At 51.0% G+C, this 15,288-nt stretch overlaps 1 protein-coding gene across 9 annotated transcripts in view; it reads left to right on the forward strand.

Moving 5' to 3' along the window:
- mark2b (MAP/microtubule affinity-regulating kinase 2b) overlaps positions 1 to 15,288 on the forward strand; it is a 99,443-nt gene that overhangs the window by 19,415 nt on the left and 64,740 nt on the right. For all 9 annotated transcript variants that reach the window (XM_052497743.1, XM_052497745.1, XM_052497748.1 and 6 more), the window contains exons 2-9: positions 3,414 to 3,578; positions 4,607 to 4,660; positions 6,963 to 7,011; positions 7,206 to 7,271; positions 8,600 to 8,670; positions 8,930 to 8,986; positions 12,856 to 13,092; positions 14,598 to 14,717. In XM_052497743.1, the coding sequence (XP_052353703.1) occupies positions 3,414 to 3,578; positions 4,607 to 4,660; positions 6,963 to 7,011; positions 7,206 to 7,271; positions 8,600 to 8,670; positions 8,930 to 8,986; positions 12,856 to 13,092; positions 14,598 to 14,717 (819 nt within the window). The remainder of the gene's footprint in view (positions 1 to 3,413; positions 3,579 to 4,606; positions 4,661 to 6,962; positions 7,012 to 7,205; positions 7,272 to 8,599; positions 8,671 to 8,929; positions 8,987 to 12,855; positions 13,093 to 14,597; positions 14,718 to 15,288) is intronic.

The raw sequence follows: 15,288 nt of genomic DNA on the forward strand, positions 1-15,288 counted from the left end.
AATAGCAATATGGGGATGAGGTAGTTGGATGGACTATTTACAGATTGGCTGTGTACAGGTGCAATGATCTGTAAGCTGCTCTGACAGCTGATGCTTAAAGTTAGTGAGGGCGATGTGAGTCTCCAGCTTCAGTGATTTTTAAAAATTTGTTCCAGTCATTGGCAGCAGAGAACTGGAAGGAATGGTGGTCAAAGGAGGAGTTGGCTTTGGGGGTGACCAGTGAAATATACCTGCTGGAGAGTGTGCTACTAGTGGGTGTTGTTATGGTGACCAGTGAGCTGAGATAAGGTGGGGCTTTACCTGGCAAAGACTTATAGATGACCTGGAGCCAGTGGGTTTGGCGACGAATATGAAGCGAGGACCAGCCAACGAGAGCATACAGGTCTCAGTGGTGGGTGGTATATGGGACTTTGGTGATAAAAACGGATGGCACTGTGATAGACTACATCCGGTTTGCAGAGTAGTGTTAGAGGCTATTTTGTAAATGACATCGCCGAAGTCAAGGATTGGTAGGATAGTCAGTTTTACAAGGGTATGTTTAGAAGCATGAGTGAAGGATGCATTTGGAGGCCACGGAAGGAGTGTTGTATGGTATTGAAGCTCGTTTGGAGGTTAGTTAACACAGTGTCCAAAGAAGGGCCAAAAGTATACAGCATGGTGTCGTCTGCATAGAGGTGGATCAGAGAATCACCAGCAGCAAGAGCGACATCATTGATGTATACAGAGAAAAGAGTCGGCCTGAGAATTGAACCCTGTGGCACCCCCATAGAGACTGCCAGAGGTCTAGACAACAGGCCCTCCGATTTGACACACTGATCTCTGTCTGAGGAGTAGTTGGTGAACCAGGCGAGGCAGTCATTTGAGAAACCAAGGCTCTTGAGTCTGCATAGCGGAGAAGATTGCATAGCGGATTCGAAATGGTCTGTGATCTGTTTGTTAACTTGGCTTCCGAAGACTTTAGAAACGCAGGGTAGGATATATTTAGGTCTGTAACAGTTTGGAGATACAGGGTAGGATAGATATAGGTCTGTAACAGTTTGGGTCTAGAGTGTCTCTCCTTTGAAGAGGGGGATGACCGCGGCAGCTTTCCAATCTTTGGGGATCTCAAGCGATACGAAAGAGAGGTTGAACAGGCAAGTAATAGGGGTTGCAACAATTGCGGTGGATAATTTTAGAAAGAGAGGGTCCAGATTGTCTAACCCATCTGATTTGTAGGGGTCCACATTTTGCAGCTCTTTCAGAACATCAGTTATCTGGATTTGGGTGAAGGAGAAATGGGGGAGGCTTGTGACTGTGGGGGGTGCAGAGCTGTTGACCGGGGTATTGATTAGAGGTCGAGCGATTTTATTTTTCATCGCCGATGCCGATTGTTGGAGGACAAATAAAGCTGATACCGATTTTAATCGGACGATTATTAAAATGTATTTGTAATAATGACAATTACAACAATACTGAATTAACACTTATTTTGACTTAATATAATACATCAATAAAATCAATTTAGCCTCAAATAAATAATGAAACATGTTCAATTTGGTTTAAATAATGCAAAAACAAAGTGTTGGAGAAGAAAGTAAAAGTGCAATATGTGCTATGTAAGAAAGCTAACGTTTAAGTTCCTCGCTCAGAACATGAGAACATATGAAAGCTGGTGGTTCCTTTAAACATGAGTCTTCAATATTCCCAGGTAAGAAGTTTTAGGTTGAAGTTATTATAGGACTATTTCTCTTTATGCCATTTGTATTTCATATACCTTTGACTAGCCATCCATTTCACTTCGGTCACACCAGCCTCATCTCGGGAGTTGATAGGTTTGAAGTCATAAACAGCGCAATGCTTGACGCACAACGAAGAGCTGCTGGCAAAACGCACTAAAGTGCTGTTTGAATGAATGTTTACGCGCCTGCTGCTGCCTTCCACCGCTCAGTCAGATACTTAGATACTTGTATGCTCCGCAGGCAGAACAGTTGAAACTGGAGCAGCAGCACGGCCAGGTGGACTGGGGACAGCAAGGAGTCATCATGTAATAATAATATAATAATATATAATATAATATATGTGTCCTTCTGTAGCTCAGTTGGTAGAGCATGGCGCTTGTAACGCCAGGGTAGTGGGTTCGATTCCCGGGACCACCCATACGTAGAATGTATGCACACATGACTGTAAGTCGCTTTGGATAAAAGCGTCTGCTAAATGGCATTTATTATTATTATTATCATGTCAGGTAGTCCTGAGGCATGGTCCTAGGGCTCAGGTCCTCTGAGAAAGAGAAAGTTAGAGAGAGCATACTTAAATTCATACAGGACACCGGATAAGACAGAAGAAATACTCCAGATATAACAGACTGACCCTAGCCCCCCGACACATAAACTACTGCAGCATAAATACTGGAGGCTGAGACAGGAGGGGTCAGGAGACACTGTGTCCCCATCTGGTGATACCCCAGGACAGGGCCAAACAGGCAGGATATAACTCCACCCACTTTGCCAAAGCACAGCCCCCACACCACGAGAGGGATATATTCAACCACAACTTACCATCCTGAGACAAGGCCGAGTATAGCCCACAAAGATCTCCGCCACGGCACAACCCAAGGGGGGTGCGCCAACCCAGACAGGAAGACCAAGTCAGTGACTCAACCCACTCAAGTGACGCACCCCTCCCAGGGACGGCATGGAAGAGCACCAGTAAGCCAGTGACTCAGCCCCTGTAATAGGGTTAGAGGCAGAGAATCCCAGTGGAAAGAGGGGAACCGGCCAGGCAGAGACAGCATGGGCAGTTCGTTGCTCCAGAGCCTTTCGGTTCACCTTCACACTCCTGGGCCAGACTACACTCAATCATATGACCTACTGGGCCAGACTACACTCAACCATATGACCTACTGGGCCAGACTACACTCAATCATATGACCTACTGGGCCAGACTACACTCAACCATATGACCTACTGGGCCAGACTACACTCAATCATATGACCTACTGGGCCAGACTACACTCAACCATATGACCTACTGAAGGTTCTCCAACTGGCTGCTGGGGGATTTTTATTTGGCTGCCCAAGTTTTCAGACCAAAAAATAAATGTAAAAACATCAGCTAATCAGGTCCAACTGATTTTTATTTAGCAAATCCAGCCAGCTTGATACAACTGTGGGAAGTGTTGGAGTAAAACATGGTCCAGCATCCCAGGCCCATTTTTTAAAGTCAGTGTTTGTGATCATATACATATATGTTAGCAAGGTTTGAGATAATATAATGCTTCATTCAAATATCTGTTTGGGTTTCTTGCGGTCAATTTGCAGTCTACCAATTATTTGTAAGTAGGTTCCGCTCAAGAAATAATTGGCTTAATCTAGTTGATGATCCCTGTACTTAAACAACTCTCTCCCCTCCTCTCCCTCCCTCTCTTCTAACAGGACACCAAGGCGGGGGGCCGTCCCAGCATGCCGCGATGTCGGAACTCGGTTGCCACGACGGCGGAAGAGACCCCTCACATCGGTAACTATCGGTTGCTGAAGACCATTGGCAAGGGAAACTTCGCAAAAGTCAAACTGGCACGCCATGTCCTCACCGGGAAAGAGGTAACAGAGACACACACACTTTTCAACATACACACAGAGACACCAATTTCTCTTCTGGCAGGAACTGCTTCCTGTCTTGTTGCATCACTTCCTGTGTAGCCTCCACTTTGGACTTGGGCTGTATCTCAATTCCTTCTGCATTTTGACTGGATCCATTTTGAACCACCCCTACAGTCCCCCTCAGCTCAGACACACGCATTCTCTCACACACCATTATTGATTTTCATTCTTGATTTTCATTCTTCTATCCCACCGCTCTCCTCCTGAAGGACTTGATGAAGGAGAGGAGAGGAAGCCATTGTAGACTATTGAGATGCAGCCCAACTGTCTCTCTCCGTTGAGTTGAAGTGGGTGTTCTGTTGGACCAGTCAACATTCTGTCCTCACTGTGTTCCACCAGGCACAGACAGTGTTCAGCATTCTGAACTGGGTCGGTCTGTCTGTCTTAGAATCTGCCACTGAACAAGGCAGTTAACTCACTGTCAGACAGTGAGAGAGACAGAGAGAGAGAGACAGAGAGAGAGAGACAGAGAGAGAGAGACACGCAGAGAGAGAGACACAGAGAGAGAGACACAGAGAGAGAGACACGGAGAGAGAGACACAGAGAGAGAGACACAGAGAGAGAGACACGGAGAGAGAGACACAGAGAGAGAGAGAGACACAGAGAGAGAGAGACACAAAGAGAGAGACACAGAGAGAGAGAGAGCGAGAGACAGAGAGACACACAGAAAGGAGACACACACAGAGAGACACACACAGAGAGAGAGAGACACACACAGAGAGAGAGATCTACGCGACATGGAGGTACTGTCTCTTACATTTTTCCCGAACAAAATGCAAGTGTTCTCCTCGACAGGCAGTTCTTTCTTTACATTTCAGGAGGAAAATGCATCTGAGTCAAATGTGGAGTAGGAAGTGCTGCTCATTCTCTAGTCACCTGACCCTTTGTTTGAATTCTTTGGTTTTGTCAAGGTGTTGTGCACATTGGTCTCTCTGTCTGCTGAGTCTAACGTAGTGTATCATTTCTAGGTGGCTGTTAAGATTATTGATAAAACACAACTCAACTCTTCCAGTCTGCAGAAGGTGGGTCCTCTCTCCCTCGCTCTCTCCCTCGCTCTCTCCCTCGCTCTTTCCCTCGCTCTCTCCTGCTCTCTCCCTCGCTCTCTCCCTCGCTCTCTCCTGCTCTCTCCCTCGCTCTCTCCCTCGCTCTCTCCCTCGCTCTCTCCCTCGCTCTCTCCCTCGCTCTCTCCCGCTCTCTCCCTCGCTCTCTCCTGCTCTCTCCTGCTCTCTCCCTCGCTCTCTCCTGCTCTCTCCCTCGCTCTCTCCCGCTCTCTCCTCGCTCTCTCCCCTCTCTCCCCTCTCTCCCTCGCTCTCTCCCGCTCTCTCCCTCGCTCTCTCCCGCTCTCTCCCTCGCTCTCTCCCTCGCTCTCTCCTGCTCTATCCCTCGCTCTCTCCCGCTCTCTCTCCCGCTCTCTCTCCCGCTCTCTCCCCCGCTCTCTCCCTCGCTCTCTCCTGCTCTCTCACTCGCTCTCTCCCGCTCTCTCCCTCGCTCTCTCCCTCGCTCTCTCCTGCTCTCTCCCTCGCTCTCTCCCGCTCTCTCCTCGCTCCCTCGCTCTCTCCCGCTCTCTCCCTCGCTCTCTCCCGCTCTCTCCCTCGCTCTCTCCCGCTCTCTCTCTCGCTCTCTCCCGCTCTCTCCCTCGCTCTCTCCCGCTCTCTCCCTCGCTCTCTCCCGCTCTCTCCCTCGCTCTCTCCTGCTCTCTCCCTCGCTCTCTCCCGCTCTCTCCCTCGCTCTCTCCCTCGCTCTCTCCCGCTCTCTCCCTCGCTCTCTCCCGCTGTCTCCCTCGCTCTCTCCTGCTCTCTCCCTCGCTCTCTCCTGCTCTCTCCCGCTCTCTCCTGCTCTCTCCCTCGCTCTCTCCTGCTCTCTCCCGCTCTCTCCCTCTCTCCCTCGCTCTCTCCTGCTCTCTCCCTCGCTCTCTCCTGCTCTCTCCTGCTCTCTCCCTCGCTCTCTCCTGCTCTCTCCCTCGCTCTCTCCTGCTCTCTCCCTCGCTCTCTCCCGCTCTCTCCTGCTCTCTCTCCCGCTCTCTCCTGCTCTCTCTCCCGCTCTCTCCTGCTCTCTCTCTCTCGCTCTCTCCTGCTCTCTCTCTCTCTCGCTCTCTCCCGCTCTCTCCTCGCTCTCTCCCGCTCTCTCCCTCGCTCTCTCCCGCTCTCTCCCTCGCTCTCTCCCGCTCTCTCCCGCTCTCTCCCTCGCTCTCCCGCTCTCTCCCTCGCTCTCTCCCGCTGTCTCCCTCGCTCTCTCCTTCGCTCTCTCCCTCGCTCTCTCCTGCTCTCTCCCTCGCTCTCTCCTGCTCTCTCCCTCGCTCTCTCCTGCTCTCTCCCTCGCTCTCTCCTGCTCTCTCCCGCTCTCTCCTGCTCTCTCCCTCACTCTCTCCTGCTCTCTCCCTCGCTCTCTCCTGCTCTCTCCCTCGCTCTCTCCTGCTCTCTCCCTCGCTCTCCCCTGCTCTCTCCCTCGCTCTCTCCTGCTCTCTCCCTCGCTCTCTCCTGCTCTCTCCCTCGCTCTCCTGCTCTCTTCCTCGCTCTCCTGCTCTCTCCCTCGCTCTCTCCTGCTCTCTCTCCCGCTCTCTCTCCCGCTCTCTCCCGCTCTCTCTCGCTCTCTCTCCCGCTCTCTCTCGCTCTCTCTCCTGCTCTCTCTCCCGCTCTCTCCTGCTCTCTCTCCCGCTCTCTCCTGCTCTCTCCCGCTCTCTCCTGCTCTCTCTCCCGCTCTCTCCTGCTCTCTCTCCCGCTCTCTCCTGCTCTCTCTCCCTCGCTCTCCCGCTGTCTCTCTCGCTCTCTCCATCCATTTCTCTCTGGTGGTCTAGATCTCAGAGAGACCTAATTACAGGAAATCAGCCTTAATTACATATATATATACATATAGGCTGGTTTTATATATATATATATATATTACAGGACACTAGACTTAATTACATTTATATATATATATACATATATATTACAGGACACGAGACTTAATTACATTTATATATATATATATATATTACAGGACACAAGACTTAATTACATTTATATATATATATATATATTACAGGACACGAGACTTAATTACATTTATATATATATATATATATATATTACAGGATACTAGACTTAATTACATTTATATATATATATTACAGGACACGAGACTTAATTACATTTATATATATATATATATATATTACAGGACACGAGACTTAATTACATTTATATATATATATATATATATTACAGGAATCCAGCCTAAATTACATTTCATGAGGGGACTACAGGGATCCCCTGTAGCAGAGTAGGATATGATATGAGATATACACACACACACAGTGCTGACTATCTTCTCTGTCCTCTTCAGCTCTTCCGAGAAGTGAGAATCATGAAGCTGTTGAATCATCCTAACATAGGTGAGCTGACTCAATTATTAGTGATCCTGTCACAGTCAAGTGAATCTGAATCAAGAATCAAGTCAATGAACTAGAATCACGCCAAAGAATCTTGAACCAAGCTATGCTGCTATAGGTGATTGAATCTAAATCAAATTGTTCTCCCTCCTCCCCTCTCCCCCCTCTCCCTCCCGCCAACCCTCTCCCTTCAACAGTGAAGTTATTTGAGGTGATCGAGACGGAGAAGACATTGTACCTGGTCATGGAGTATGCCAGTGGAGGTGAGTGTGTGCCCGTGTCAAAAATACTTCCCCTGAGTCATCTGTGTGCAACAGTTAAATCCTTCCCCCTTTGACCCTCAAATCATGTTTCACTATTTGATAGCTATGTAGCCTTCATACGGCCTCAGGTGAACTAAAGAACTGCTACCTTTCTGTGACTGTTTCTCTTCTCTCATCCTTTCTCTCCTATCATCCATCTCCCTCCTCTCTCCTCGCTCCTCTCCCTCCTCGCTCCTCTCCCCCCTCTCTCCTCTCCCCCCTCGCTCCTCTCCCTCCTCCTCCTCTCCCCCTCGCTCCTCTCCCCCTCGCTCCTCTCCCCCTCGCTCCTCTCCCCCTCGCTCCTCTCCTCCCCCTCGCTCCTCTCCCCCCTCTCTCCCTTCGCTCTTCTCTCCCTTCGCTCCTCTCTCCCCTCGCTCCTCTCTCCCCTCGCTCCTCTCTCCCCTCGCTCCCCTCGCTCCTCGCTCCCCTCGCTCCTCTCCCCCTTGCCCCTTGCTCCTCTCCCCCCTCTCTCCTCTCTCTCCTCTCTCTCCTCTCTCCTCGCTCCTCTCTCTCCTCGCTCCTCTCTCTCCTCGCTCCTCTCTCTCCTCGCTCCTCTCTCTCCTCGCCCCTCTCTCTCCTCGCCCCTCTCCCCCTCCCCCTCGCTCCTCTCCCCTCTCCCCCCTCGCTCCTCTCCCCCCTTGCTCTTTCCTCTCTTCCCTCGCTCCTCTCTCCCCTCGATCCTCTCGCCCCTCGCTCCTCTCCCCCCTCGCTCCTCTCTCCCCTCGCTCCTCTCCCCCTCTCTCCTCTCCCCCTCTCTCCTCTCCCCCTCGCTCCTCTCCCCTTGCTCCTCTCCCTCCTCTCTCCTCTCCCCCTCGCTCCTCTCCCCTTGCTCCTCTCCCTCCTCTCCTCTCCCCCTCTCTCCTCTTCCCCTCGCTCCTCTCCCCCTTGCTCCTCTCCCTCCTCTCCTCTCTCCTCTTCCCCTCGCTCCTCACCCCCTCACTCCTCTCCCCCTCGCTCCTCTCCCCCTCTCTCCTCTCCCCCTCGCTCCTCTCCCCCTCGCTCCTCTCCCCCTCGCTCCTCTCCCCCTCGCTCCTCTCCCCCTCGCTCCTCTTCCCCTCGCTCCTCTTCCCCCTCGCTCCTCTCCCTCTCTCCCCCTCTCTCCTCTCCCACCCTCGCTCCTCTCCCCCTCTCTCCTCCCCCTCGCTCCTCTACCCCTCTCTCCTCTCCCCTCTCTCCTCTCCCCCTCGCTCCTCTACCCCTCGCTCCTCTCCCCCTCTCTCCTCTCCCCCCTCGCTCCTCTACCCCTCTCTCCTCTCCTCTACCCCTCGCTCCTCTCCTCTGTCCTCCAGGGGAGGTGTTTGATTACCTGGTCGCTCACGGGAGGATGAAAGAAAAGGAGGCACGTGCCAAATTCAGACAGGTGAGGAGCGTGTGTGTGTCTGTGTGTCTGTGTGTCTGTGTGTCTGTGTGTGTGTGTGTGTGTGTGTGTGTGTGTGTGTGTGTGTGTGTGTGTGTGTGTGTGTGTGTGTGTCTGTGTGTGTGTGTGTGTGTCTGTGTGTGTGTGTGTGTCTGTCTGTCTGTCTGTCTGTGTCTGTGTGTGTGTGTGTGTCTGAATGAGAGATGGGGTTTATTTGCTTTCCTCCTCCCCATTCTCAATCCTTCTCTCCATCCCTGTTTAGATCGTGTCAGCGGTCCAGTACTGTCACCAGAAGTGTATTGTCCACAGAGATCTGAAGGTGAGACTCTCCCTCTACACACTATAACGCGTGTGTGTGCGCTAAGTAGCTGGGGGCTACGGCCGGAAGAGCTTGAACTATGACCTTTACACAGGCTCCTAACAGTCACTTGCCCATCGGTGTCTGTGTGTTCAGAGTTGTCTCCTGTCCGATGATGTCATCGTGTTCTATTTCACGCTGAGCGCTCGTGCCGAGAACACCTTCCTGTTGCTAGGCAACACAGCCTTCTCTGCTCCTCGCTCTGCCATGTATAGTTTAAAGTTATATATTGCTCTGCGTTGTAGTCGGCAGTGGTGGAAGAGGTACTCGATTTGTCATACTTGTGTAAAAGACAACTTAATAGAAAATGACTCAAGTGAGTCACCCAGTGAAATACTACTTGAGTAAAAGTATTTGGTTTTAAATGTACTTAAGTATAAAAAGTAAAATTATAAATAATTTCACTCCAACATTCAGACATCATTTACAGTGTGTTTAGTGAGTCCTCCAGATCAGAGGCAGTAGGGATGACCAGGGATGTTCTCTGTTTAGTGAGTCTGCCAGATCAGAGGCTGTAGGGATGACCAGGGATGTTCTCTGTTTAGTGAGTCCTCCAGATCAGAGGCAGTAGGGATGACCAGGGATGTTCTCTGTTTAGTGAGTCCTCCAGATCAGAGGCAGTAGGGATGACCAGGGATGTTCTCTGTTTAGTGAGTCCTCCAGATCAGAGGCTGTAGGGATGACCAGGGATGTTCTCTGTTTAGTGAGTCCTCCAGATCAGAGGCTGTAGGGATGACCAGGGATGTTCTCTGTTTAGTGAGTCCTCCAGATCAGAGGCTGTAGGGATGACCAGGGATGTTCTCTGTTTAGTGAGTCCTCCAGATCAGAGGCAGTAGGGATGACCAGGGATGTTCTCTGTTTAGTGAGTCCTCCAGATCAGAGGCAGTAGGGATGACCAGGGATGTTCTCTGTTTATTGAGTCCTCCAGATCAGAGGCAGTAGGGATGACCAGGGATGTTCTCTGTTTAGTGAGTCCTCCAGATCAGAGGCAGTAGGGATGACCAGGGATGTTCTCTGTTTAGTGAGTCCTCCAGATCAGAGGCAGTAGGGATGACCAGGGATGTTCTCTGTTTAGTGAGTCCTCCAGATCAGAGGCAGTAGGGATGACCAGGGATGTTCTCTGTTTAGTGAGTCCTCCAGATCAGAGGCAGTAGGGATGACCAGGGATGTTCTCTGTTTAGTGAGTCCTCCAGATCAGAGGCTGTAGGGATGACCAGGGATGTTCTCTGTTTATTGAGTCCTCCAGATCAGAGGCAGTAGGGATGACCAGGGATGTTCTCTGTTTAGTGAGTCCTCCAGATCAGAGGCTGTAGGGATGACCAGGGATGTTCTCTGTTTAGTGAGTCCTCCAGATCAGAGGCAGTAGGGATGACCAGGGATGTTCTCTGTTTAGTGAGTCCTCCAGATCAGAGGCTGTAGGGATGACCAGGGATGTTCTCTGTTTATTGAGTCCTCCAGATCAGAGGCAGTAGGGATGACCAGGGATGTTCTCTGTTTAGTGAGTCCTCCAGATCAGAGGCAGTAGGGATGACCAGGGATGTTCTCTGTTTAGTGAGTCCTCCAGATCAGAGGCAGTAGGGATGACCAGGGATGTTCTCTGTTTAGTGAGTCCTCCAGATCAGAGGCAGTAGGGATGACCAGGGATGTTCTCTGTTTAGTGAGTCCTCCAGATCAGAGGCTGTAGGGATGACCAGGGATGTTCTCTGTTTAGTGAGTCCTCCAGATCAGAGGCAGTAGGGATGACCAGGGATGTTCTCTGTTTAGTGAGTCCTCCAGATCAGAGGCAGTAGGGATGACCAGGGATGTTCTCTGTTTAGTGAGTCCGCCAGATCAGAGGCAGTAGGGATGACCAGGGATGTTCTCTGTTTAGTGAATCTGCCAGATCAGAGGCAGTAGGGATGACCAGGGATGTTCTCTGTTTAGTGAGTCCACCAGATTAGAGACATTAGGGATGACCAGGGATGTTCTCTTGATAAGTGTGTGAAATTGGACCATTTTCCTGTCAAAATGAGTACTTTTGGATGTCATGGAGAATGTATGGAGTACACTCCAAAAGTACATTTATTTTCTTTAGGAATGTAGTGAAGTAAAAGTTGTCAAAAATATAAATAGTAAAGTACAGTTATCCCCCTCAAAACTACTTAAGTACTTTACACCACTGGTAGTCAGTCTTAACCACAGATCTGGGATCAGGTTCATTGAGTCACATTCTTAACGCTGAAAACATTATGGGAATTTTAATATCTGACCCCAAATCAGAGGCTAGATTACGCTAGTCCATATCCTATCAGTGGCAACAAGACTGAGTTGGAAAGAGCACAAACTGATCTGGGATCAGGCTAACTGGCATCAAATGGATCTGGGATCAGGCTAACTGGCATCAAAAGGATCTGGGACCAGGCTAACTGGCATCAAATGGATCTGGGACCAGGCTAACTGGCATCAAAAGGATCTGGGATCAGGCTAACTGGCATCAAAAGGATCTGGGACCAGGCTAACTGGCATCAAAAGGATCTGGGATCAGGCTAACTGGCATCAAACGGATCTGGGATCAGGCTAACTGGCATCAAATGGATCTGGGACCAGGCTAACTGGCATCAAAAGGATCTGGGATCAGGCTAACTGGCATCAAATGGATCTGGGACCAGGCTAACTGGCATCAAAAGGATCTGGGATCAGGCTAACTGGCATCAAACGGATCTGGGACCAGGCTAACTGGCATCAAAAGGATCTGGGACCAGGCTAACTGGCATCAAACGGATCTGGGACCAGGCTAACTGGCATCAAACGGATCTGGGACCAGGCTAACTGGCATCAAACGGATCTGGGACCAGGCTAACTGGCATCAAAAGGATCTGGGATCAGGCTAACTGGCATCAAATGGATCTGGGATCAGGCTAACTGGCATCAAACGGATCTGGGACCAGGCTAACTGGCATCAAATGGATCTGGGACCAGGCTAACTGGCATCAAATGGATCTGGGACCAGGCTAACTGGCATCAAACGGATCTGGGACCAGGCTAACTGGCATCAAATGGATCTGGGACCAGGCTAACTGGCATCAAATGGATCTGGGACCAGGCTAACTGGCATCAAATGGATCTGGGACCAGGCTAACTGGCATCAAATGGATCTGGGACCAGGCTAACTGGCATCAAATGGATCTGGGACCAGGCTAACTGGCATCAAATGGATCTGGGACCAGGCTAACTGACCATTTGTCTGCTCATTGTTTGATGTTTGGACTCTTTCGCTTCCTTTTTAGAAAATGACAAACACAAACTTTGCATAGGGAACTAGAGAATAAACAGGTTACTGAGTGCATCTCTGTCTGCCCCTTCTCCTCTCTTTCCTCTCTCTCCCTCTCCTCTCTCCTCTCCCCCTCTCTCCTCTCTTTCCTCCCTCTCTCCCCCCTCTCTCTCTCCTCTCCCCCCTCTTCCCACCTCTCTTTCCTCCCTCTCTCCCCCCTCTCTCTCTCCTCTCCCCCCTCTCCCCCCCTCTCTTTCCTCTCTCTTCTCTCTTTCCTCCCTCTCTCCCCCTCTCTCCTCTCAATTCTCCCTCTCTCCCCCTCTCTCCTTTCAATTCTCCCCTCTCTCCCCTCCCTCCTCTCCATTCTCCCCTCTCTCCTCTCCTCTCTCCCCTCTCTCCTCTCCTCTCTCCCCCTCTCTCCTCTCCATTCTCCCTCTCTCCCCTTCTCTCTCTCTCCCTTCCTCTCTCTCCCTCTCTCTCTCCTCTCTCTCTCCCTTCCTCTCTCTCTCCTCTCTCCTCTCCATTCTCCTCTCTCCCTTCCTCTCTCTCTCCCTTCCTCTCTCTCTCCTCTCCCCACCAGGCTGAGAATCTACTCCTGGACTCTGACATGAACATCAAGATAGCAGACTTTGGCTTCAGTAATGAGTTCGTAATGGGCAGTAAGCTGGACACGTTCTGCGGTTCTCCTCCCTACGCCGCCCCAGAGCTGTTCCAGGGGAAGAAGTACGACGGACCCGAGGTGGACGTCTGGAGCCTGGGGGTCATCCTGTACACACTGGTGTCAGGGTCGCTGCCCTTCGATGGACAGAACCTCAAGGTGTGTGTGGGGAGATGGAGGGAGGGGTGGGCGGGTGTGTGAGATGGTGACATAGAGGGGTGTGTGAGAGGGATGGTGACATAGACAGGTGTGTGTGGGGAGATGGAGGGAGGGGTGGGCGGGTGTGTGAGATGGTGACATAGAGGGGTGTGTGAGAGGGATGGTGACATAGACAGGTGTGTGTGGGGAGATGGAGGGAGGGGTGGGCGGGTGTGTGAGATGTTGACATAGACAGGTGTGTGTGGGGAGATGGAGGGAGGGGTGGGCGGGTGTGTGAGATGGTGACATAGAGAGGGGTGTGTGAGATGGTGACATAGACAGGTGTGTGTGGGGAGATGGAGGGAGGGGTGGGCGGGTGTGTGAGATGGTGACATAGAGGGCTGTGTGAGAGGGATGGTGACATAGACAGGTGTGTGTGTGAGATCTGTATTCTGTTCTACAGACTGACCTCTAACCCTTAACCCCTGACCTCGTACCCCTAATCGCTCCTCTGTCTCCCCCTATATGAGTTGAGGGGGAAATACTCATAGAGAATGATAGAGGCCTCTAGTGGCCAAAAGGCAGTATTACCATGGGCAGCGCCACTGAGGACCTCCACCATTTTAATGTAGTCAACTGGGAGGGTCTTCCAACATCATTGGTTGGAGTCATGTTTAACTGGGTCATCAGGAGGGATCAGCCAATCGTGAAGAAGAAAATGTACTACTTTAAAATGGAGATAGCACAGGCAGCACCATTGAGGCTGTCACAGACCCTATAATGGCACAGATACAAAGATGAGTCCTCTATCTATCTATGGAAATACCATATCCTGTTCTACATATCTGACCTCTGACCTCTCCCATCTCTCTCCTCCTATAGGAGTTGAGAGAGCGCGTGTTGAGGGGGAAGTACCGTATTCCGTTTTACATGTCTAGACTGACCTCTGACCTCTCCCATCTCTCTCCTCCTATAGGAGTTGAGAGAGCGCGTGTTGAGGGGGAAGTACCGTATTCCGTTCTACATGTCTAGACTGACCTCTGACCTCTCCCATCTCTCTCCTCCTATAGGAGTTGAGAGAGCGCGTGTTGAGGGGGAAGTACCGTATTCCGTTCTACATGTCTAGACTGACCTCTGACCTCTCCGCCTATAGGAGTTGAGAGAGCGCGTGTTGAGGGGGAAGTACCGTATTCCGTTCTACATGTCTAGACTGACCTCTGACCTCTCCCATCTCTCCCCCTATAGGAGTTGAGAGAGCGCGTGTTGAGGGGGAAGTACCGTATTCCGTTCTACATGTCTAGACTGACCTCTGACCTCTCCCATCTCTCTCCCCCTATAGGAGTTGAGAGAGCGCGTGTTGAGGGGGAAGTACCGTATTCCGTTCTACATGTCTAGACTGACCTCTGACCTCTCCCATCTCTCTCCCCTATAGGAGTTGAGAGAGCGCGTGTTGAGGGGGAAGTACCGTATTCCGTTCTACATGTCTAGACTGACCTCTGACCTCTCCCATCTCTCTCCCCCTATAGGAGTTGAGAGAGCGCGTGTTGAGGGGGAAGTACCGTATTCCGTTCTACATGTCAACAGACTGTGAAAACCTACTGAAGAAGTTCCTGATCCTCAACCCCACCAAGAGAGGCAGCCTGGAGGTCAGTCAGTCACCTTTAACGCCTGACCGCTGTGACCACTCACCTTTGACCCCTGTCACCTGGCTATAAAATGTTTCCTAACCTGAATATTTAAATACTTCTTGTTTTCTTTGTGTGAGCTACAGTTGTCCCTCTCTGTTCCCCTCTCTGTTCCCCTCTCTGTTCCCCTCTCTGTTCCCCTCTCCCTCTTTTCTGAGAGAGCCCTTTGAGGAAGTTCACCTCATCTCCTCTGCCTCTTCCTCTCCTCTGCCTCTCTTCCTCTCCTCTGCCTCTTCCTCTCTTCTGCCTCTTCATCTCTGCCTTTTCCTCTCCTCTGCCTCTCTTCCTCTCCTCTGCCTCTCTTCCTCTCCTCTGCCTCTTCCTCTCCTCTGCCTCTTCCTCTCCTCTGCCTCTTCCTCTCCTGTGCCTCTTCCTCTCTCTGACCTCTTCCTCTCCTCTGCCTCTTCCTCTCTTCTGCCTCTTCCTCTCCTCTTCCTCTCCTCTGCCTCTTCCTCTCCTCCACCCTCTTCCTCTCCTCTGCCTCTTCCTCTCTTCTGCCTCTTCCTCTCTTCTGCCTCTTCCTCTCTTCTGC

This window comes from Oncorhynchus keta, chromosome 35 (genome assembly GCF_023373465.1).
Source record: "Oncorhynchus keta strain PuntledgeMale-10-30-2019 chromosome 35, Oket_V2, whole genome shotgun sequence".
Taxonomy (NCBI): domain Eukaryota; kingdom Metazoa; phylum Chordata; class Actinopteri; order Salmoniformes; family Salmonidae; genus Oncorhynchus; species Oncorhynchus keta.